The following is a 23,282-nucleotide window of genomic DNA, read 5'->3' on the forward strand; positions in this document are numbered from 1 at the left end:
TTCTGTGCTTTGACAATGATACTTCGATGACACCAGAAGTGCGGACTGCCCAGTCCAACCCATTCGCTGCACCAAAATCATCACCAGGCCATGGCACGATCCATCTGGCCCTGCTTCCTCCCAATACGCCCAAGTTGCGTACCATAAACTACCAGTACCCATTGAAGTTGGTCTCGCCTGCTCCATCAAGGACAGAGAGCGATCAGAGTCACTTGATTCACACTGTCTACTTACTCACGTATGGAGGTGGCCTGGTAGCTGGAGACGCCATCGACCTTCATGTCATCCTCGAATCAGCAACACGTCTGATCCTCCTGACACAAGGGAGCACGAAACTCTTCAAGTCGCCGGGTCGCGAGGTCCTGAGCAAGCAATCTACGACAGTGACTCTTGCTCCTGGCTCAGCACTTTGCTACCTACCGGATCCGGTCCAGCCGTTCGAAAAAAGCAACTTCAGGCAACGGCAGGTGTACAATATAAGCCTGCCTGAATGGACTAGTGCAACTTCTGCGAGCATGTGTGTCCTTGACTGGGTCTCCAGCGGACGGCCTGCCAACGGCGAGAACTGGTCTTTCTATCATTACGGCAGCCACAATGAAGTGTATCTTTCTCACGCAAACGGACAGCGAAAGCTCCTTCTGCGAGACAATTTGCTGCTCGACGATCAGACTCTAGGCGACAGCGTTGCACATCGCATGGACGGTCTCGCAGTCTACGGGACTCTGATTCTGTACGGCAAGCTGTACATGTCACTTGGCCAGCACTTCATGAGCGAGTTCAAGCTCCTGCCACGAATTGGCGGCAGGAAGTGGGACAGCGGCAGCGACAGTGGAGAAGATGAAGTTGATCCTTTGGCGGAAAAGCGAGCTGAAAGGCATCGGTCAGAGGCGCATGGCGGTGTGCTGTGGTCAGCTGCATCTGTGAGAGGCTGTGTTGTGGTCAAGTTCGGCGCGCCAGTGCTGGAGGCTGCACGGCGCTGGCTGCATGATATGCTAGCGCATGAGGGCACTGTGGTCCGAGAATTTGGACAGAGATCTTTGTTGTGCTTGCGATGATGGCCGTCATGAACGCCGTCGGAAGCAGTGAGTGTTACGATGTGGTGTTGAAACTGAGGACAACTGATACGTAGCAGCTTCTAAAAATTCTTCCATCTAGCTTTCCCAGCACGCTGGTTGGCTGGCAAATACATGTGTCCTCGCAAAGCATCCCCGAGCCACCATCTACTTCAGAACCATCTACTTCAGACAGTCACAGCTAGAGTTATCGCCGTGAACTAACACTTTGCAATCGAACATGGCCAATACAATCATGACGCGATTCTTGGTGTTATCAGACACGCACGGAGCAGACGCAGAAAGGCTCAAAATCCCAACCCTGCCTGAAGTTGACGTCGCCATCCACTGCGGCGACCTGACCCACGATTCAGGCCTAGAGGAATACCACACGGCCATACGTCTATTACATTCGATCAGAGCATCGTTGAAGCTTGTCATAGCCGGTAACCACGACTGGACCCTCGACCCAGTAGCATATCAGAGAGGATATCAAAAAGCATGTCAGAAAAGATGCAACCAAGCTATCTCCCCTGACAATGCCGCAGCGACCTTCACGCAGGACCATGGCGAACCTGGCGATGCGAAAGCCCTCTTCGACACCCAAGAGGCCAAAGCAGCTGGCATCGTCTTCCTCGACGAAGGCACACATACCTTCAGCCTTCAGAATGGTGCTGCTTTGAGTGTCTATGCGAGCCCATTTACAACCTCAACGGACCCAAAATGGGGCTTCCAATACAACGACAAGCACGAATGGACTATTCGAAGTAATGTAGACATTGCCATAACCCACGGTCCTCCAGCCGGAATTATGGACCGCGCCAACCCGTTGAATCACGCGGGGTGCCCGGACCTGTTCGCTGCTGTGGCGAGGGCGAAGCCGTTGATGCATTGTTTTGGATATGTGCATCGGAGCTGGGGAGCGGAGAAGGTTGTTTGGAGGAATGCGGTTCTCGATCGATGGAGGAAGCCGTCGTATGAGAGGGCTATTGAGCATAAAAGGACAGTCGTACTGGCGACCCTGGAGAAAGAGAAGGTGGAGCAGTATGATGAAACGAGCTTCTGCATGGCACAAGAGCCGATTAAGAGGGGAAAGGAGACTTTGTTTGTCAATGCCGCGAATGAAGGCGCACGACGAGGGAGATAGCGTACCATCCCATCTGGATTGTGCAGTTGGATCTCAATCGGCGTGGAGTAACGTGAATACAATTGCTCGCACTTCCCAGTCAGTGCTGGTACAATGCATATCCTCCGTCTTACAGACCACTCGACCACGTCTGGCTGCACAATCTGTCCGTCATGATATATCGATGAAGACTCTCGCGCCTTACTACAAGGCCATGTTGACTGCTGAGGCAGGCTGTCGATAGTGTGTGACTGAGGCCGTGTTCCGATCTGACACCTATCGTGCAGTAAGCTGGCGCTTGACATGCTCGCAAGGGTGAAGGATGTCTCAGCGGAGAGCGCGACAGTGGCAGAACAGTGTCGGCCCATAGATATAAGAACATGGAGCTACTGACCTCTATCGGTACTGATATCAACATTGGGGGTTTGAATTCGATGTCTGTGTGTTGTGCACCGAATATTCCTCTCCCCCAGACTACAACCGAGCAAACTCTTGTTCAGCCCGTGCGTCTGATCTGGCAATGCTTGTGAGGCATATACCTATTGGCACATGCAGTAGCTCGACATCGTTGCTCGGCATCGTCGCCTTCGTCCTCGGCACTCCACTCCCAGCATTCTGCTAAAACAGGTTGGTCTGCACCAAGTATTTGCAAAGACTTGTAGTCGAAGCGCATCGTTGCCATCTCTCGCAGAATACACTCATCGGCTGCTAAACAACAGATCTGTATGCTACCGATGAACTTCTGGTTTTCTGGTCCGATGGCTGCAAGCCACCTTCGAGCAGTCTCAAAGTTTTCCATCACAGCGTAGCTGTACTGCATAATGCTGAGCAGCTGCACTTCTGATGCTATATCTCGAAGCAACCATCCTGGACTAGATCTTGAGGATAAATTTTCGAGGGCATCCCGGACTTTGAACTTGAGTGCACAGTGCAGCTGAAATGTGTTATGTCTGTAGAAGAGTGGTATCACTTCGCGACGTATTTGGCGGCATGCATTCGCTATTGCTGGCTGTGGCACCCGTATCGATGGTCATTTGGAAGGGCCTACCGTGGGATGGATGATGTCCAGCACTTCAAGATCAGCAACCGTCTGAAGCCAGATTTGTTCTCGAAGTTCTGCAGGGAGGCGTAGGAATGGCGACATTGTCAGGTTGAGCTTCTCGATTTTATCCTGGTTGAGATCTCTGGATGACATGGTCGGTTCTGCTGCTGACGATGCTCTCGACGATGAGTTTTCGTGCCTTCCGTATGGCCACAGAGTTCCCCACGACAGCATGCCGATCAAGTCTGTGTATGCCTGATAAGAGCAGCGAAGTCAAGGAGACATGTGATGATTGTGCAGCTCGAACGACGAACCAGCAAGAATTATTGCTGTTGTCGCGCCTCATGCACGGCAAAGTGGCGTTGTCAAGTGAGGAAGCTGTGGTCGTCGGTTCGACTCGGAAGTGGTCTTCGGGATCTCCCGCCAAGTCTTTCGAACTTGCTCTCCCTTCAAGCTTGACAGCTCCTCTACTGCAGCACATCACCTCACTCCACTCCCACAACACCAAATCATCGCCGTCAAGATGATCCGCAAGTACGTCCCATCACATCGAACACGCCGACACTGCCATTGGGGCCCCTACTGACTCGCTCCAGCGGCATTGCTCGGTCGCTGCGCGCCCAGCCCTTGAGGGCCTCTCCCATCACCAGCGCATTCCAGGCAAAGACCTTTGCGCCTGCCATCTCACAGCGATTCGCCTCCAGCGACGCCGCAAGGGAAGGAAAGGTTCACCAGGTCATTGGTGCCGTCGTCGACGTGAAGTGTACGCGCCCTCGCCCTCCACCCGAAAGAGATTTGCCGAGCTAGACACCTGGCCGGCAACAGCTACAACAACACACTAACGCGAGCACCAGTCCCAACCGACACCCTCCCACCGATTCTCAACGCCCTCGAGACTACCAATGGCGGCAACAAGCTGGTTTTGGAGGTCGCAGTACGTGGATGACATGGACACTCGGGCATAGCGTGGCGCTAACGCGGAGAAACAGCAACATTTGGGTGAGAACGTCGTGCGATGCATTGCCATGGACGGTACCGAGGGTCTCGTTCGTGGACAGAAGGCTACCGACTCTGGTGACCCGATCATGATTCCAGTCGGCCCAGGTGTCCTTGGTCGCATCATGAACGTCACTGGTGACCCAATTGACGAGCGTGGCCCCATCAAGCACGAGAAGAAGCTGCCTATCCACCAGGAAGCTCCAGAGTTCATTGATCAGGCCACATCCGCCGAGGTCTTGGTCACTGGTATCAAGGTCGTCGACCTTCTCGCCCCATACGCCCGTGGTGGTAAGATTGGTCTCTTCGGAGGTGCCGGTGTCGGAAAGACTGTGTTCATTCAGGAGCTCATCGTACGTTACGACACGCTCCCAGACACAACAGCATATACTAACACACGCACCAGAACAACATCGCCAAGGCTCACGGTGGTTTCTCCGTCTTCACTGGTGTCGGTGAGCGTACCCGTGAGGGTAACGATCTGTACCACGAAATGCAGGAGACTGGTGTCATTCAGCTCGATGGCGAGTCCAAGGTCGCCCTCGTCTTCGGTCAGATGAACGAGCCACCCGGTGCCCGTGCCCGTGTCGCCCTTACTGGTAAGTGATCCCACGCTCGGAGAGCATGTTGCGAGGCCGGAGCGATCCGTTCTACGCATGGCTTCAAGTGCTTTTCTCGAGACTCCTGTACTAACGTATTACTAGGGTTGACCGTAGCAGAATATTTCCGGTATAGTTTCTACACCTCCCTGGCTGCTCAGAAACAACGCTGAGTTACTGCCACAATTTTTCGAGCTCAACTAATATCTTTACAGTGACGAGGAAGGCCAGGATGTGCTCCTCTTCATAGACAACATCTTCGTTCGTAAAATCTGCTCCCTTCCCTCACTCATCAATACTGACTGTTCCCAGCGATTCACTCAAGCCGGTGCTGAGGTGTCTGCTCTTCTCGGTCGTATTCCATCTGCCGTCGGATACCAGCCAACCCTAGCCATCGACATGGGTGGTATGCAAGAGCGTATCACCACCACCAAGAAGGGATCCATCACCTCCGTCCAGGCCGTGTACGTGCCAGCCGACGATTTGACGGATCCTGCGCCCGCCACCACCTTCGCCCATTTGGACGCCACAACTGTGCTTTCCCGTGGTATCTCTGAGTTGGGTATCTACCCAGCTGTCGACCCTCTGGATTCCGCCTCCCGTATGTTGGACGCCCGTATCATCGGTGAGGACCACTACCGAACCGCTCTCCGAGTGCAGCAAATGCTCCAGGAGTACAAGTCGCTCCAGGATATCATTGCTATTCTCGGTATGGACGAACTTTCTGAGCAGGACAAGCGCACTGTCGAGCGTGCCCGTAAGATCCAGCGTTTCCTGAGCCAGCCTTTCACTGTCGCCCAGGTTTTCACTGGTATCGAGGGCAAGCTTGTCGACCTCAAGGACACCATTGCATCGTTCAAGCGCATCATGGAGGGTGAGGGTGACGACCTCCCAGAAGGTGCTTTCTACATGGTTGGCAACTTCGAGGAGGCACAGGCGAAGGGCAAGAAGATTCTGGCAGATCTCGAGAAGTCAACATAGATGGATATCGATGAGTGGAGATGAACGATCAAGCTCTCTAGCGCCCATACTTGTACAGAATACAAGCGCCAGGGAGAGCAAGGTCGGATCGATTGTAACCGTAGATCTCGAACGCGTTTCATTTGTCCAGAACCCACGTCCCGATGTTTCATTTGAATGGTACGCTTTGCTGAAGATCACTAGATATACGTAAATACCCGATCCGAATCTTGATGAGCTTTTGGCAATGATTTCGTGCTGGCTATGGGTATCTAAGCTACTTGCTCCACGCTACCCCTTCAGCCAGTCGTTCGCCTCTGCCTTGTACGCGAAAACGGACCTGCCATGGCCTGATCCTCGCACTCTGACTGCAGTACCTGCCAAGCCAGTTTCCTCGGTCACAGCTTGGTCATGAGCTGGATCGTCTCGCCAGATCTCCACCGAGGCCCACTCCCTAGCATTAATGGCCACACTAGCTGCTCGCCGTGCTTGGTCCATGTTTGATACTTCGAGGAGCAGTATCTTGGCTTTGACGAGGTTTGCGATTTGCAGGAGGCGAGGGTAGAAGGTGTCGCCGATGGCCTCGTCGGATTGTGACGATGTTCTTGAGTGCTGAGGTACGAGGGCCGTTTTTGGTTCGTAGTCTCGCACTGATCGACGGGTCGTAGTTTTGAAGCATTTGGGGGATATGTAGGGTGGATTGGAGATGAGGATGTCAAACGTTGGTAGTTCTGCGTTCTCTTCGTCGTCGTCATCGTCGTCGCCGCTCAGACGGCGGAGGGCTTCTGGCATAGATGGTGGCTCGTTTGACCAGTTCTCATCTTTGAGGATGTCGGCTTGTACAAAGGCTATGCTCTGAAGGGATCTGGTACTCAGATGACCGCGTTGTTTGGAACGAGATCGATCTGCTATTTGATGCAGCAAGTTCTCGCGAGATAGGCTCAATGCTTGTGGTGAAATGTCTACACCGACAAGCTCTAGAGGTACGTCTCCGTGAGCTTCGTTTTGGTAGAACTCATGGTGGAAGAGGAGAGGTATGCAGCCAGTGCCAGTGCATAGATCGAGCACACGGACGGGCTTGATCTTCTGCTCCCATTTATCACGTTGTATTGAGAGTAGTCTTGCGAGATGTGATACTGATGCAGCGGTCTCTTGTCTGAAAGCATGGCATTGATTAGACTATGTACTGGCAAGAGGCTTCATTGGCAACCACACCTGGGAATCAAAACTCCTGGACGACACTTGATCTCAAGATCTCCAACAAACTCGGAGCCTAGAATGTACTGCAATGGCTCACCACGAGCACGGCGTGACACGAAGCCTGCGAGAAGACCTTGTTGGTCTGCATGTCCTAAGCGCTGAGAGAGGTGGACTGCATGGTCCTGTAACCAGCGTAGCTCATTGCGTGCAGAAGCCAAGTCTCGACAGACTGGCAGCAGTGAGTGAACGGCTTTGTCGATGGCGCGAGCTCGCAGAAAGTCCTTTGGGTGAATGCGAGGCATGTGTCAATGACGAAAGGACGTGAATGCATGTTTGTATGTGTGATTGCGGCTCGGACAAGGTTCAGGCAAGTGCCCCACCCTGATACTGACCCTGCATCTTCCTTGTAGTCTAATACCTCCGTCACTGTTGTTGCCTTCTTCCACTACATGTACGTAAGACCACCGCCGAGCACCGCGCACATTCTTGCAATAACCACCGACAACACTGTATCTCATCACACCAGACAGACTTACCTCCAACTACCCCTCCAAAGATCATCGCCGACGCCGCTTGCGCCACGACTTCGAGCTTGACATCACCAACCACCACCAGCTGAAGCAGCGACAAAGTCATCATGAAGTTGACTTTCAAGGACCTCAAACAGCAGAAGTTCACAATCGAGGCCGACCCGAGCGAGAAGATCGGACAGGTGAAGGAGAAGATCAGCGCAGAGAAAGGATGGGAGCCTTCGACACAGAAGCTCATCTACTCGGGCAAGATTCTGCAAGATGACAACACTATCGAGTCGTACAAGATCGAGGAGAAGGGATTCATCGTTTGCATGACCTCCAAGGTAGGTCTTTTATCCGACATGATAGTTGCACTCACGCTAACACAAGACAGCCAAAAGTCGCCCCATCAAAACCAGCAGAGCCATCGACACCTGCAAAGCCCGTATCGACCCCAGCAGCACCAGCCGCTCCACAGGCCGCGCCCTCTACAAACACTTCGCAACCGCCAGCGACCCCATCTCCTGCGCCTGCGTCGGCCGCCGCGACTTCAGAGCCCGCCAACTTCAATGACCCGTCTGCACTTGCACTCGGCGAGCAGCGCACAGCTGCCATCGCGGGCATGGAGGCCATGGGCTTCCCGCGCGATCAGATCGACCGGGCGATGCGCGCTGCCTTCTTCAACCCAGATCGTGCTGTGGAGTACCTTCTGAACGGTATCCCAGCAAGCGCACAGCAAGAGGAGCGACCAGCAGCTGCATCACCACGACCAGCTTCGAATCAGGGACAACAACCTGCTGCTCCAGCAGCGCCGGCGACAGAGACTGCAGCTCCTTCCGGTGATGAGCCGGTCAACCTCTTCGAGCAGGCCGCACAGGCAGGCAGAGGTGGCGCAGGTGCTCGCGGTGGCGCTGGCGCTGGTGCTGGTGCTGGTGCAGGTGCCGGAGGTCTTGCTGCAGCGCTCGGCGGAGGACAGGGCGGAGGTCAAGGTGGAGGACAAGGAGGTGCTGCCAACTTGGAGTTTCTAAGAAGCAACCCCCAGTTCCAGCAACTTCGTCAGGTCGTTCAGCAACAGCCACAGATGCTCGAGCCGATTCTTCAGCAAGTCGCGGCTGGTAACCCACAGCTCGCTCAGATCATCACCCAGAACCCAGAACAATTTATGCAGCTACTGGCGGAGGATGGAGACGACGATGTTGCACTTCCTCCCGGCGCCCAGCAAATAAGTGTTACTGAGGAGGAGCGGGAGGCCATCGAGAGAGTAAGTCACCACACTTGTGACCTTATGGGTAAAATTTGACACTAACTTTTGTTTCCAGCTCTGTAGACTCGGATTTGAGCGAGACATGGTCATCCAGGCCTACTTCGCCTGCGATAAGAACGAAGAGCTCGCAGCCAACTTCCTCTTCGACCAGCCTGATGAACCTGACGAGTCGAACTAGCCGGAGAGCGATATTGGCTATATTTCCGCACTCAGCAGCAGCAGGCGGCCACTCCCGAACATCCGGCCTTACCGAAACTGCACGTTCGACACGCACGAGGGATAAGACCACAATGACGATGACAACGACGTAAACGAGCTGCCGCATAGTGGCTGACCGGTGGGCGCAAGTACAAGTGCCTTTCAGCTGGCATAGGGAGTCTCAATTCAGACTATCGGTGAAGGGAGGGTAATTCATACTTCTCAACTGTACATAGCCATGCAATGAGACGACAATGAGGAGTGCTTATCGTACTATGTGATATCCACGCCCGTGAATTCATCTCTTGCCTGTCAGTGAAACGTGGTGTGTCGTTGCATCGGGCGCGTCGTTCAATTGCGTCGTTGCTGTCTGAGACATCGTATAAGGATATATGTGCGCCTCAGCTTGTCCAATGTCGTCGAGAACTGCTACGCGACTATTCGAAGCCCATCGTTGTTCCGCTTTCTCTCCAGAGCGTTCAGCTGGATATCGTCTACATGCGCATAGAACCTTGGTCCTCCTTCGGATTTGGAGACAAGGCCACTTAGATTGACAGCACGAAGCGCTTGGTCGTTACCGTAGGTTCCGGTCATCTGTGCAACTTGTGTCGCCGCCATCACACATGCATGCTGCGTGAGGGTACATGTATTGTTGAAACATCGGAGACAATGCGGCGGCGGATGTATCGACGACAGGGATTATGCTAGTTCACGGGAGCAAGCGCTCGTAGCTTCTTTGGGATATAGCGCCTTTTTGCACTCCAGAGTCCAACCCGGAAAGATGAACGTTCATGTATTGCCCTCTGCACGACGCCTCACCGTGCTCTTGCGAGTAGGCTCTCTCCAGAGGGCTATGGAACTTGTACTTGTTTTGCTTTGCAACCCTTAACTGCCGTCCTGCGGTTTTGTGCGACGCCAATGAACGATTGTCATTCTTGCATTTGACCAAGCGAACCAGCCGCCTCACACGCTCCTCCGTTGTTCGACTTCACTGTTGACATCGGAGCATCACTCGAAGGCTCGCTATTGCGGGCTCTTCAGTCTCCGACAGCCAGGTACGTTTCCTCACTCTCCTTCGAGTCTTGCATCAAGGGCGACAAGCGACGGCTGCGCTTGCATCTGCGTCCACTTCGATGCTCACTCGCTCGCCGCAATCCTACTGGGACGACAGCCACTGGTGGAGCAGCACAAGCGCTTTCGTCGCTGCTATAAGCACAAGATCCTCGACTACGGCGACATTGTTGGACGGGCATTTATCCGAGGATATTTGTTGTGTTCTTCATTGATCCATTTCTGCCCTACTGCCTGCTGCAAAGCACGAAGCAATGTTTTCCTGAACTCGGCTCCTCACGACTTTACCGCCAAATCAATACAACCACAATTTTCTGCAAGCACGTTCGTATGGCCAGCTCGACAGCTAACAAGAATATCGCAGTCATGAGTCCCCACTCGCAGACCAGCACGACGACAGGGCAACGTCGCTCATCTGGCAAACCCGGCCGCTTTGATCCTTCGATGCCACTGCACATGACCACAAGACGTGCTGCACAGAAGCTGCCATCACAAGGCTCCGATTCCTTCGATGGTTCTATAGATGAAAGCGAAAGTCGGAGAGGCTCTTTCAACGATATACGTCCAACAACATCACACAGTCTTGGCAGCCAGACGCCGGCAGCGTCAAGACGAGTGTCTGGTTCTTCTACCCACGATGCTTCTGAAATTAATGTATCATTCGAGTCGCAGTCATCGCCGAGCAAGAAGTCGGGGCGATTTCGATCAGATCCTTTCTCGCCAACTGTCGCAGCCACATCACCATCCCGGAAAAGGAAGAGGACAACGCCAACGCCTCCAGGTACACCGAGCGGTAGCGGTGATGGGGAAATGCTTACCGGAAACGACGTCGCGGACCGCCATCCCCTCGACGTAGTCGAAGTGATACCGATGGATCAACTCTCCGACAGAGAAGAATCCCGCGAGAGTTCGCCATCGGATGATGAGCTTGCTGCAGACTATGGTGGCATTGCACAGTCGACAGAACTCACACCAGCAGCAACGCCGCTAGGGTCTCAGCCAGTCTCTCCAATCTCCGAAACATCAATGCAAGATATTGTGTTTCCTGCCAAGGTCGTTGAGCCAGTAACTGCCAAAGTGACAAAGGCTGCTGCGATCGTGGAAGAAGCAGAGGACCTCGATGATGCTGAAGATCTAGCAGAAGCCGACGAAATCGAAGAGGGCGACGATGTGGATGAGGATCATGCCACGCTTGGCCCCCGTCGACGTATAGCCGGCAGGCGACGCGCAGACCACCCAGATGCGAGGGTCGAAGCGACTTTGCGGCGGCAACTGCATATCAAATCTGCTTTTCGAGCTATCACTCGTTCGTTGAAGCCAATTCTGGCTGAGATCGCGCTCAAGACCACGGAGCAGCTTGATGCCGATCCCCATCTGCACGAGCAGGTTCCTGAATACCAGGGTACAGAGGAGTGCGACGGCGTGCAGAAGCAGCTTGACGATATCCTTGCTAGGCGTAAAGCTCAAATCGAGGCGCAGTACAAATGGAACAAGCAGAACCTACGGAAGACACTCGAGGGCGAGACGAGCGCACGAACAGCAACGACCGAGCAGAAAGTGAACGACTTACGCGAAATACATCTAGATCGATTGGGCTACGATATGTTAACGATCGCCCGGAAAGCTCAGATGAGCACGCGAGAGCTTGGTGATGAGACTGACGACGAAGACGACAACGTGATACGAGCTCGTCAAGGCATGCAGTACCGGTTCGTCAGAACAGGTCCGCTTGGCCCGGAGTATGAGTCTGGAAGCCGGATGGCTCTGGAGGGCGAGCGCTCCATACAAGACCTTGAATCCCGCTTCAAGATGTTCGAAGCTGTACGCAACTATCGCAAAGCTGATGAGCAGACCCGGATTCCTGCTGGCTTCACAGTGATGAATGACACAGCCCGTCGAGCAGCAACCGCACGTAAGGAAAGCATCCAAAACACACAAGTCCTTGCAGATGCCGCTACTGAGCAAGAGAGGCTTGACAACCTGCCTGTCATCCCAGTCATACCGAACGAGCAGGCACACGATTTGCAATTACTTGCCAAGCTTGCGACAAGGCCAGCAGTCCAGCCATTTCCCCAGTCGTTTTGGTACAATAAGCCGCCGCAGCACTCTCTAGGGCCTCCTTTCCAACCGCAGCGCATGGGCCCACCGCAGACGCCCTTGCGGCCACCGATCTCGTTTGACCAGCCCCAGTCTCAAACATCACTGCGAGCTACATTTGCACATGAAGTTGCGGAGCGCACGCCCACTCGTCCAAGCGAGAGCCCGCGACACAAAGCGGAACCGTCTCGTGGTGACCTGGCTTTTCTGCTGTCTCTGCCAACAGGCACATACCAAAAAGAGGAGCCATCGCCGCGTGGCCCAGTCAAGCCGGCCGAGCCTGCATTATCCAGTCACGAATCTGTTCCTCCTTCGCCCGGTGCGGGTTCATTCCAACACACCACGGAATCCGTGCAGCTCACTCCTAGTCGACTCGATCGTGAGGAGGAGTCATTACAGTCCAACACGAACAGTCGGGGAGACTTGAGCTCGGAGCAGTACCACCGTCCGTCGACCCTGGATCGTTCTCCCAGATTCACGCAGCCTGTAGAGCGCCCGGTCCATCACTTCTCGTCGGGACCACTGAGTATTGCTCGTGTCGACACAACCGAGACGAAGGACGATGCGGGCACGGAAGTCCACTCCAAGGAGCAGAAACGAGAGGACCTGGCTCGGCATCCATCGCTGCCTCCCAAGCCGCCTGCTCCAGTCCGCGTGCCCTTTGATCCGCCCAGTATCCCTGGTGCATCCGACTCCCGCATCGGTCGGGATCAAGCTGAAGTGTTGTCGCCTCGCAAAGCAAGCATCGACGAACTACTACAAAGGCCGCGCTCACGAGCATCATCCGACGTCAGTCAGTCAACGACTACTGAAGCCACAGCAGACAGCAGCACTGTTGGCGATGCCGAAAGGGGCCAGTCGAGAAATCAAGGTTCAAAAGCCATGCACAAGACCAGCAGGACAGACCGACTAGGCCTGTCAAGGAAGGCTTTCAAGCAAGGCAAGCAAAATGCCGGACGTCGACGCAGCAACAACGCCGAGCCGCCAGAAGGGAAGCCTCAGATCATGCGTTTTCGTCTCAACGGTCCTCCAGAAACCTCGGCTCCTCCTCGACCAAACATCACGAGCACCCCAACTGCTGCGCTGTCGCAAGTGGCTAACCACGAGCACTACCATCCACTCTCCTATGGCGGTTTCCCAATCTTCCCAGGACATACGATACCGCCACCCCCATCGTTACGTCGAGACCCGTATCCTTACCCGGGTAGCTATGAGTGGGGCGGGCACCATCGAAGAAGCCTCCAAGGGCCTCTGCCGCCAGCGCCCGGCTATGAACCATCTCATACTCCCCCATATGGTATGCCTCCTGGGCTTCCGCCTATGTTGCCGACAGGTGTGCCAAGCGGAGCAGGGGACTGGCATCTTTTTGGTCATCCGCCGTTTCGACATGTCTCGCAGCCATCAACACCGCACCAGGGTCAGCATCCCGGCCCCGGACCGCTGGGACAGTTTGGTGGACCTGCCATAGCACCGGCTAGTGATCATCGATCATCGTATGGATCAGGGCCTTCTGCGGGCATTCCAGCGTTTGCTCAGCAGAAGAGGCAGGAAGAGGGAAGCTCAAGGAGGCGTGCGCAGAGCGACTATGCTAAGCGTGATTTCAAGCATTATGATCCGACCACGAAGGCTCAGAAGCGCTGAAGGACGGGTACGTCTTTGTAATCGATTCGCAAGTTGGACATACCAGGGGTGGTATGCATAAGATAGAATTGTCTCCACAAAGCTTGGGGCCATCGCACGGCATTGTCAGCCGACTGTATTTTATCGTCACCACGACGTCCCATCTTGTACACTATGAAGTCCTTCGTATTCGCGCTTCGCCGTCGCCATCGATCTTGAAGCACTTGCTCGCCATGCATAGTGTCTGTCGTAAGCGGAACAGCGTAACCGAAGCCATCGGCATACTGTATCAGCAAGCCAGCCGGGATCACTCAATCCCGATCCGTACCTTGAGTCTAAACCGTGCAACATCCTTCCTCCTGCATCGTTCTACCCTGTTTCTCCCTCCCGACCAGTGCAGAATGCAGATAGTGATACTGTATCGACCACGCCCCGGCCGGAAGCCATGAGCACGGCGGGTTGAACGTCTCTTCATCGTCGGGCAGGTCAGCGTTGATGTAACGGTGAGCATGCCTTCGGTCGAGGCCGGAGAAGTTGAAGAGCGTTGCAACTGTTGACATCAGCTCTTCTGGTTGGCAACGACCGCAAGACGCAAGAAGATGAAGTCACGCAGCAGTTGCACGACGCGTGTTATGGCTGCAGATGACAAGCGCTGGTCCTGCTGTGGCATAGCACAAGACGCGGTGTTGTCCTGATTCGCTTGAAGCTCGAAGCAGATCCACGACTGCAATCTCCCGCTGGCCGCACTGGCCACCGACGCCAACGTCTGTCGCGCACCTCTTCTTCTCTCCTGCTGTTGCAAGACGCCTGTCTCGTCGACGATAATAATACCGCACTTGCTCCCTTGTGAGCGTCCCTTCCTTTTACCGACTACGCGACAGCAGCTTCATTCTTTCAGCTGCTCGTCCGCAATTCACTCCTTTCTCATACTGCAGCTGGTCCCGCGTGGTCTGCAGAGATCACAGGTATGTGAATGTGCAATCGCTCATGTGATCAACCGACTGTGGACACATTGCCTTGAGCACAATAGCACACATGCACCTCTATTGTCTCGTGTACTGATCTTATCTGCTACGTAGTCTTTACAATCATTATCGCCGGAAACCCAACCACACTGCACCGACCTCTTCGATACGAGACCCGCCTTCGCGAACAGTCCAAGCCACGAGCGAGGACTGCACTGCTGGAGCAAGAGCATTGCTTAAGATATGATCCGAAACCTCATTGCACGAGACAATCCTGCGCCAGGACCGGATCGCACCATGGTCAACTTGCTGGTAGTACTCCTAGTACTACTGATCTTCGCACTCTTGCTTGTTGCAGGCCTTCTCTTCCTCCGCCATCGCAGGAGAGTGGCTCGCAAGCAACTGGCATTGCCTCAGTACGACGAGAAGCGACTATCGAATGCCTCGACCCTTTCATCACACCGTCGTGTGATGGTCCGACCTTCAGAATCAGTCTACGTCTACCAGGAGAAGCAGAGTCTGGTCGAAAACTCGGACAGCCCGCCACAGAGCCCACTGCCGGAGATTCATATCACGTTCCCGGAAGAGGTTGATGCTGCCGGCAAGCGCAAATCTGGGCGGGTTGTGGTGGTGCGTGTTGGAGATACTGGCGTGGGACTAGAGCCTGTCGACGATACACTGCCGGCATACCGACAGAATGAGGGCGACCGATTCCAGTCATTAGACCTGGAGAGGATCGGTGGTCTGGTTGAGAAGGCCAGAAATGCGCCTTCGAAGGAATAAACCCTGACCTCAAAATGGAATGTGCGAAGCTGTAACGATGATAACGACCAACAACTCTTTCTCCCCAGCGCAAGTTCTACATTCAGCACGGCAGCACCAGCCTCGAAGTTTGTTTCAGCACCGCAAGAGTAGAGATCCCGGCCTCTGCTCGATGCAACACACGACCACACGCACTTATACTCTGCGCCTATCAATATATTGAGAGCATCATCACCGCACGACCGAGACGAATGCTGGATTATGGCGCAGATGGAGAATGGAAGGCATTCCTTCTCCTTAATGTGTTACTACAGGCAGCATATGCTAGCCTTTCTTCTTCTTAGCGAGATTACGGGACCTGCGATGAAAGAGGTTCCCATAGAAGCGACAGTGATTTGGTGGTTCAGTTCTCTTTTTTGGCCCCCTCCTCAAAACTCAGTGTAGTCGTAGTGTATATGCTTCAGCAGGTAGCCGCATGGTCGGTTGCAAGAAGCATGGAATGAAATGGACCTTGACGCGATTCGATTGTACCACTCGTCAGTAGAATGTGTCCCCAGAGTGATTCAATAGCGCGAACGTGAAAGACGTACCGTGTGTCAGACTCGTGTCAATCCATTCATGTCCATTGGTGGGGATATCGCGGGCACATGTCAAGTCCTCCTTCAGCTTCTCATCTCGATCCTCCAACTCCTTACACTCCTTGACAACTTTTCTGTCTCTTACCTTACAATGTCGCGGTGACGACACCCTTTTCCTTCCGAGCTGACATGGTGGATGCCGCGCCTGATACCGCGTCTGCGGATCTCAAGGCAAGAAACAAGCGTCTCTCGTTGAACTTTCGTGTACAACATGGCATTGTAGTTGCCTTTTTCTTGCTAATACTGTATGCATATGGGACATGACTAGAACGTGAACGCGACTGATGCTTGGCAGAATCTTCCACGCGCTCGCAATCTACCTCTTCTGCAGCGGCTTCCTCCTGTCGCGACTCGTCCTCCAAGACCGCTCCGAATGCGCCATCCCTCCTGTCGACCTCAGCCATAGCGTGGGCACTTTTACACCGGGATCGCAAGAGACGGGATGTTGGCACCCAAAGACCTTCGACAAAGCCGTAGTCATCATCGTCGATGCGCTTCGCTACGATTTCACTGTACCTTTCCAACCCAAGTCTACGAACGATCCACCGCACTACTTCCATGATGCTTTACCCATTCTCTACGAGACCTCGGTCAGGGAGCCTCAGAATGCCTTCCTCCGACCTTTCATCGCCGACCCGCCGACTACAACCCTCCAGCGACTGAAAGGACTTACGACTGGTACCCTCCCTACGTTCATAGATGCCGGGTCAAACTTTGCAGGAACAGCGATTGACGAGGATAACCTGGTAGAGCAGCTCTTCAAAGCTGGCAAGAAGGTCGTACATCTAGGAGACGACACATGGCACTCCCTTTTCCCAGGGTACTTCGAGCCGAACCTCACGCGGGCATACGATTCTTTCAACGTGTGGGACTTGCATACTGTGGACAATGGCGTGAATGAGCACCTCTTCCCCCTCTTGCAACCGTCTATGAAAGGACGTTGGGATGTAATCTTTGGGCACTATCTAGGCGTGGATCATGCTGGACATCGATATGGACCGGACCATCCTGCCATGGCTGAGAAGTTGAAGCAGATGGATGGAGTGTTCCGCAGAATGATCGAGACTCTGGATGATGATACGTTGCTCGTAGTCATGGGAGATCACGGCATGGATGTCAAGGGTGATCATGGAGGCGAGTCTGATGATGAGGTGCAAGCTGCGCTATGGATGTACTCGAAAGCTGGAGTGTTTGGGAGGAAGAATGAGGCAACTCTGGAACCTCCGGCTCATGCGAAGATACGACCGACTGCGCAAATTGATCTTGTGCCGACGCTGTCTTTGTTGCTGGGATTGCCGGTACCATTCAACAATTTGGGTGCGCCGATTGAAGAAGCGTTCCACGGGTCCAGCAAGGTCACAGAGCCAAATAATCGCAATCTTGCGGAAGTGGCTCGTCTTACTGCTGCGCAAATCCATCGATACCAGGGAGAATATGCAAAGGCCCGGGGACTTGGTGAGGCAGTAGTTCATCAAGCGGAAAAGCTGTGGCAAGCCGCGAACGAGAAGTGGGAGACAATTGCTCTTGGAGGCAAGTCTGGACTGCAGTCAACTAACGAGGCGACATATGTGGCTTACGGAGACTACCAGACGGAGAACCTGTCGATTTGCAAAGCTCTGTGGGCACGCTTTGATCTGGTCAGCATGGCAATGGGTATCATTACCCTGGTCGGCACTTTCGCTGCCATTGTGATGTACGCTCAGGCAGTCAACGACACTTGTGATCGTGCTGCGCTGACATCGCCTTTGCTCACCTGGGGACTAATGGGAAGCGCAGCCGGTGGAGTCGCTGGAGCCGCGTTGGGCGCTCTGCCAGGCCTAGCCTTGCCTACCCTGGTCGCCTTCGGAACTGCCATGGGTGGTATCATAGCGACACTGCTAGGATTCTGGCCAGCGAGACAGCTTCTCAAATTCCCGGTACCGACGACATTCTGGGGATGGCTGTGCACGTTGGTCACGGTCCTGCTTTGTGTCGGCTTCGCAGCCAACTCTTTCACGATCTGGGAGGATGAGCAGCTCTTGTTCATTCTCTCCACATTTGCGGTGGCGATGCTGGCGTCGTCACTCGGCCAAGCCGATCCTCAAGATCAGATCCTGGGAGCGCTGAATTCCTTGTCTTTCCTGGTCACTACACGGGTCAGTTCTTTGTCGCGACTCTGTCGAGAAGAGCAGATGCCCAATTGCAGGTCTTCATACTACGCTTCGGCGACCTCGTCCACGTCAGCGAAATGGCAATTGACGATACCGTTCGCCGTTGCCCTTCTGCTACCATCTGCCATCAAGTACTTCTTCGTTCGCACGAAGAACTATCATGGATCTGCCGTTATCTGGATCGGGATCGCCCTTCGCCTGGGCTTGATCATGGTGGCCAGTTTCTGGGCTTTGGATGCCGCCGACGACGGTGACTGGTGGCCAGAGCTGTCGAAAGGCACTCTGAAGACTACCAGGACTCTCCTTGCCCAAGTCGTGCTTGCTATAGCATTCGCGGCAGGATATGCCACGTACCTCTTTGCTTCCCCCTTGCTTGCAGTCAAGAGAGAAGAGATTGAGGAGAAATCAAAGACGACAGCAAAGCCGATCAACGACGACGTTAATGCACCCATCCTCACCACTATCAAGGAGAAGCGCGAACCTCGCTCGAAGCTGATCATTTACGGCTATGCCAATACTCACGGAACGAGATACCTCCTGCTACCCTGCGCGTGGCTCCTCGCACTACTCCTAGTCCAGAAACCTATGGGCCAAGGCGCAATAGCACTGTGCATGGTCTCAATCCTCAACATCTTAGAAGTCATCGATGCGAACAACCTCCGCCGCTCGCCTCTCGGTCCAATCCTCCTAGCGCTTCTTGGCCAGTTCTACTTCTTCAAGACCGGTCATCAAGCAGCACTAGTCACGATCCAGTGGGAATCAGCTTTCATTCCGTTGAAGACTGTACAGTACCCGTGGAGTCCACTCCTCGTCACTCTCAACACCTTTGGTCCGCAGATACTGTGTGCCATTGCGGTACCCGCGATATCAATGTGGAAGGTACCGCCGAAACATCCTGCGCTACTGGGACGTGTAGCAGGTAGTATGGCCACACATGTCTTGTTTTATGTTGCGGTCGCTATCGCGACTGTCGCGGAGACGGCGTGGTTGAGGAGGCACTTGATGTTGTATCGAGTGTTTATGCCCCGAATGTTGACGGCCGTGGTGGTGCTCCTGCTAGTTGAGTTTGTGGGAGCCGTCATAGCATTGGTGGGTGTGAGGTGGAGTGTGGTTAGTGTTGGGGACGTGTTCGGGTGGCCAGAATAGAGGGCACATAGAACGATGTACATACTGTAATGTGTTGCTACATACAAGGATCCGATTACATGCTCCTGTATGTCTCTTCAACTTGCCGTGCATGAAGACCCTGGCTCCAATCAAGCATGTGAAGATGGCGGCTGCCGATCGCCAGCTTGGCAGGGCAGGTCCGCAACCTTAAACCTCAACGTCTAAAGTCGATTGCGTCCCACAACACCACAAACGACCATGGCGTCCCAGCCGCCCGACGCAGCCACGCTCCAAAACTGGGAAGATGCCTTCCAATACCCCCTCCCTACCGTCCGCAAACTCGAATCCCAACTCCGCACAACCCTCACCTCCAACCGCGACAAACTCCGCTCCCTCGTCGGCACCTCCTACCGCGACCTTCTAGGCACCGCTGAGCGCATCATCGAAATGGATTCGCAGCTCCAAAGCGCCGAATATCTCTTGTCTGATATCGGCAAGAAGTGCAACTCCCGCTCCATAGAGAGGATCGGAGAGAATCATGAACGGATGAAAGTCTTACGGAATTCTGGCGAAGAGGAGAGGTATAGGAGGTTAGCGCAGACGAGAGTTCTGCAGGGGTGCGTCAATGTTGCGGGGAGGATTGTGAAGAGGAGGGGAGGGGATGCGCTGCTGGCGGCGAAGGTATTGGTGTTGGGGAGGTTGGCCTGCAAGAGTCTGGAGCCTTCGGATGTGGTGGATGGGTTGAAGAAGAGATTGGGAGGGATGAGGAAGAGGTTAATGGGGTATATTGGGAGGATTCTGGTGAGGACTGATGTGGAACGAATGGAGATGGTGAGGACGCTATGTGCGTATAGCTTGATAAGCAGCTCGAGTCCGAGGGATGTGTTGAGGTATTTCTTGCAGGTGCGGTTCGAGCAATTGGAGCTCAAGGTTGAGAGTGCGGCGGAGGCTGGGATATCAGAGATGTTGGAGCTGTACGGCCAAACGCTCGTGGACGCGAGGGAGGTGTTCCCGAGGCGGTTCGCAGATGCGAGTTCGCAACTTTCGAAAGTGGCGCTGGTACGAGATGAGAGTGTGAGGTCTACGATTGAGCTCAATCTGGACATCTACGAGCAGTGGATTTCGGACGATGTACGGAACTTTTATCCTTGGGTACGACACGACCAATTGACGTCTGGTGATGTTGGAGAGGCGTTGGCGTCGTGGACGAAGCAAGCGCAGGAGATATTACTAGAAGCATTGCAGGACGCACTCCAGGCTCACTTTGACGCGGACGTGGTTCTCGACATGCGGCATAAGGTCCTGTCGACGTATCTGACACTGAGCGGCAAGCTACGAAATGGAGACCACGGTAAGATGATCAACAAGCTCCGGCTTTTATTCTTGACAAGACTGGAAGAGCTTGTGGGCGACGCTGCTTCGTTACCTGAACGCATATTCGACATTCCACAGGAGAAAGCTGGCGACGAATCACCAATCTTGTATGCGCTGGCAGACAATGGTCTGGATCTTGAGGGCGGCGCACTCAGCTTTCGACAGACGGTGGTACGACGACAGTATGGCAGGGACGCTTCCATACTGCGAGTCACAACAGCTCTCGATGACTGGACGCAACGACTGAACAAATCCGCTGAAATGATCTCCTCCTTACGAACCACGAAATGGAAAAATGATCTTGATCTAGACCTTGACGACCTACCTGACGGAGCCTCACTTCACGACGTTCTCGGCAAACAAGATCCGCAACACTTGGAGACAAAGCTGCGAGAGAGTGCCACTTCCGCTTTTGAGGCCTCATACCGACATGTTGAGAAGTCTCTCGACTCAAGTGAAGATCCTCGCACACTCCTCCGTGTAGTGCGTGAAATTGATCAACGACGCCGAAATCTTGGCGAGCATCTGGAAGTCCATACCTCGACCAAGGCTTCAGTAGAGTTTGTCGCTGCCCTACATCGTCGCGTGGCAACGCACACCAGCGACGATCCAATAAAGCAATTTTCGAAAAGGTTGCAGACTCGGTCGCATGTTCCGGTCACGTTGTGGGATGGATCGCCGCCGTTGCCTTTGCAGCCTTCTGCAAATGCATATCGTTTCCTGAGGGGTCTACACCATGCAATGTCCGAGGCTGGAAACGACATTTGGAGTCCAGATGCTGTGTCTATCTTGAAGATCCGCCTAGTCCAGGAGCTTGGCGGCCAATTGAAGGTTGACGAGATCTGCGAGGGGTTGGAGTCGTCCATGAGTAATGGTCATGCTAATGACGACGATCAAGCTGAACCTACGGACAATGCTGCAGCGAAGAGCGAAGATTCTTCGAAGGAGCAGGTCAAGAACAAGCTCACGCAGATGTTGTTCGACATACTGTATCTCCAGCGTGTTCTCCTGACGAGTAGTTCTCCTTCAACCAAGCTTGAGGCAACAGCGCAGGAGATTAGGCAGCGTCTGGAGCTCGACGCCAGTGCAAATGAGCGTCTGCGGAAGAGCGCCAACGAGTACTGGAAGAGGACGTATCTTCTCTTCGGCCTCCTCGCCGTTGGGCATGAACGTAGCTCGTCGTGAGTCGTAGGTAGACGCGCCAGCAACACCTCTTCCAACAGCGGGACTTCTCCTCGCTGTGGCTGTACACCCTCCCTCGTGGGAGACGTGCAGAACCGCTTGACTGTGCCTGTGCCTGATGATGGAATGCACGTTGGGAAGTCGCTACCCTATATACAAGCGCTGTGAACCGCCACCAACACCTGCTATTAAGCGCGGGCGTCAAAAGGTACTTGTTCTGCAATGCTTCCATACATGCACCCATCCACTGGTGGTTTGACACACGCGCCGAGAGCTCGGTAGCTCCTTCCTGCCCTCGCGTTCGCAGAGCAATGCGAAGCATTACCTCATCCGGCATTTTCACCAGTTTACGGCACTGTTTCAACGTGAGGAAAGCTTCCCAGGGATCGATCCTGTTTGAGTGTGTGTCTATTGTTTCTCGAGAATTGTCCAGTCGACCGACCAACACCACAGAGATCCCTGGCCTGAACGCGTGCACGTCGGTCAGGGCAGGTGAAGAGTCATGAAACGTGCGTCAAACTCTCCGCCATCTTATCCTTGCTCTCCCAGCAACTGAGTTATCGTCGCTGTGACGTTGCGTTGACGAGGATGAGCTGTACTATAGTGGAGAGGTGGATAGAACCATCTTTCTTCACACGCGAACACACGACGGTTTAGACGCGATCGGCACGCGTTGAGGGCCAGCAGCTCCACGACTCTCTTTGATTGATTGACGATGTGAACGATGAGTGGCCATTGGCGTAGAGATGGATCTGCACACTTCGGTAGTCCCGCAATATCGTTTCAGTCTTCCGATGGGCGTGATTGGTTGGACGTTGACGATGAGCTTAAGCGACTCGTGTTACGGCTGGGCTGATGAGCGATCGTTTTTGTCCGTTGCTCGCGCCAGCACGCCAGCGCCAGCGGCCAGCAGATTACGGGCTGCCGTTGATCGGTGAAACTTCGTGAACAACAGCTGACGATGATGGCAGGATGGGGTGGTGGAAATGGTGTTGGTGAGGGATGATGAAAGGATGCAGATGGATGCTGTGCCTGCTGGTGCAAGAAGGTCCATGTTCGCCGGATGTTCGCCACGACGTCGCGAGAGCAAATCATGGCGGGCTAGGAGGATGCAGGCGTTGAAGCAGCGGCATGTTTCAGGTCTCGAACGTCCGACGTGAGCCGTGTGTGTTGCGAGGGGTCGTGGTGATGGAGACATTGGGGAGCTGGTACGAAGGCAGGTACGCACGCACGCACGCACGCACGGTAGGGGAGTGTCTGGCAGTGCTTCGTAGTGGCTCATACATGATACTGGTGCTGTGGATGAGCAGGATGGGAGCTACGACGTGCTAGTAGGTGGTAGGGAGACCGGATCCTGCGCCTTGGCC

General features: G+C 54.2%; 9 protein-coding genes across 9 annotated transcripts; 8 read left to right on the forward strand and 1 right to left on the reverse strand.

Moving 5' to 3' along the window:
* Positions 1–26: 26 nt before the first annotated feature.
* On the forward strand, positions 27–1,055 carry CLAFUR5_03309 (uncharacterized protein; the record flags this gene model as incomplete). The annotated part of the gene is made up of 1 exon (XM_047902457.1): positions 27–1,055. The coding sequence occupies one exon, from the start codon at positions 27–29 to the stop codon at positions 1,053–1,055; it is 1,029 nt and encodes a 342-aa protein (XP_047758409.1).
* Positions 1,056–1,293: 238 nt separating this feature from the next.
* CLAFUR5_03310 (putative rhamnogalacturonate lyase C) lies at positions 1,294–2,199 on the forward strand (the record flags this gene model as incomplete). The annotated part of the gene is made up of 1 exon (XM_047902458.1): positions 1,294–2,199. The coding sequence occupies one exon, from the start codon at positions 1,294–1,296 to the stop codon at positions 2,197–2,199; it is 906 nt and encodes a 301-aa protein (XP_047758893.1).
* Positions 2,200–3,743: 1,544 nt separating this feature from the next.
* On the forward strand, positions 3,744–5,796 carry CLAFUR5_03311 (ATP synthase subunit beta, mitochondrial; the record flags this gene model as incomplete). The annotated part of the gene is made up of 8 exons (XM_047902459.1): positions 3,744–3,754; positions 3,817–3,983; positions 4,075–4,154; positions 4,210–4,569; positions 4,623–4,815; positions 4,921–4,945; positions 5,031–5,076; positions 5,128–5,796. 8 exons carry the CDS (start codon positions 3,744–3,746, stop codon positions 5,794–5,796), a joined length of 1,551 nt encoding a protein of 516 aa, XP_047758267.1.
* Positions 5,797–6,066: 270 nt separating this feature from the next.
* On the reverse strand, positions 6,067–7,277 carry CLAFUR5_03312 (putative MRF1 mitochondrial N(5)-glutamine methyltransferase mtq1; the record flags this gene model as incomplete). Its single annotated transcript, XM_047902460.1, has 2 exons — positions 6,067–6,931; positions 6,991–7,277. 2 exons carry the CDS (start codon positions 7,275–7,277, stop codon positions 6,067–6,069), a joined length of 1,152 nt encoding a protein of 383 aa, XP_047758266.1.
* A 335-nt stretch (positions 7,278–7,612) lies between these two features.
* On the forward strand, positions 7,613–8,929 carry CLAFUR5_03313 (UV excision repair protein rhp23; the record flags this gene model as incomplete). Its single annotated transcript, XM_047902461.1, has 3 exons — positions 7,613–7,831; positions 7,882–8,748; positions 8,807–8,929. 3 exons carry the CDS (start codon positions 7,613–7,615, stop codon positions 8,927–8,929), a joined length of 1,209 nt encoding a protein of 402 aa, XP_047758265.1.
* Positions 8,930–10,386: 1,457 nt separating this feature from the next.
* CLAFUR5_03314 (uncharacterized protein) lies at positions 10,387–13,758 on the forward strand (the record flags this gene model as incomplete). The annotated part of the gene is made up of 1 exon (XM_047902462.1): positions 10,387–13,758. One exon carries the CDS (start codon positions 10,387–10,389, stop codon positions 13,756–13,758), a length of 3,372 nt encoding a protein of 1,123 aa, XP_047758271.1.
* A 1,241-nt stretch (positions 13,759–14,999) lies between these two features.
* Positions 15,000–15,485, forward strand: CLAFUR5_03315 (uncharacterized protein; the record flags this gene model as incomplete). The annotated part of the gene is made up of 1 exon (XM_047902463.1): positions 15,000–15,485. One exon carries the CDS (start codon positions 15,000–15,002, stop codon positions 15,483–15,485), a length of 486 nt encoding a protein of 161 aa, XP_047758270.1.
* A 746-nt stretch (positions 15,486–16,231) lies between these two features.
* On the forward strand, positions 16,232–19,398 carry CLAFUR5_03316 (GPI ethanolamine phosphate transferase 3; the record flags this gene model as incomplete). The annotated part of the gene is made up of 2 exons (XM_047902464.1): positions 16,232–16,347; positions 16,398–19,398. The coding sequence occupies 2 exons, from the start codon at positions 16,232–16,234 to the stop codon at positions 19,396–19,398; spliced, it is 3,117 nt and encodes a 1,038-aa protein (XP_047758269.1).
* A 219-nt stretch (positions 19,399–19,617) lies between these two features.
* On the forward strand, positions 19,618–21,918 carry CLAFUR5_03317 (uncharacterized protein; the record flags this gene model as incomplete). The annotated part of the gene is made up of 1 exon (XM_047902465.1): positions 19,618–21,918. One exon carries the CDS (start codon positions 19,618–19,620, stop codon positions 21,916–21,918), a length of 2,301 nt encoding a protein of 766 aa, XP_047758268.1.
* Between the last annotated feature and the right edge of the window lie 1,364 nt (positions 21,919–23,282).

Source organism: Fulvia fulva, chromosome 2 (genome assembly GCF_020509005.1).
Source record: "Fulvia fulva chromosome 2, complete sequence".
Lineage (NCBI taxonomy): Eukaryota > Fungi > Ascomycota > Dothideomycetes > Mycosphaerellales > Mycosphaerellaceae > Fulvia > Fulvia fulva.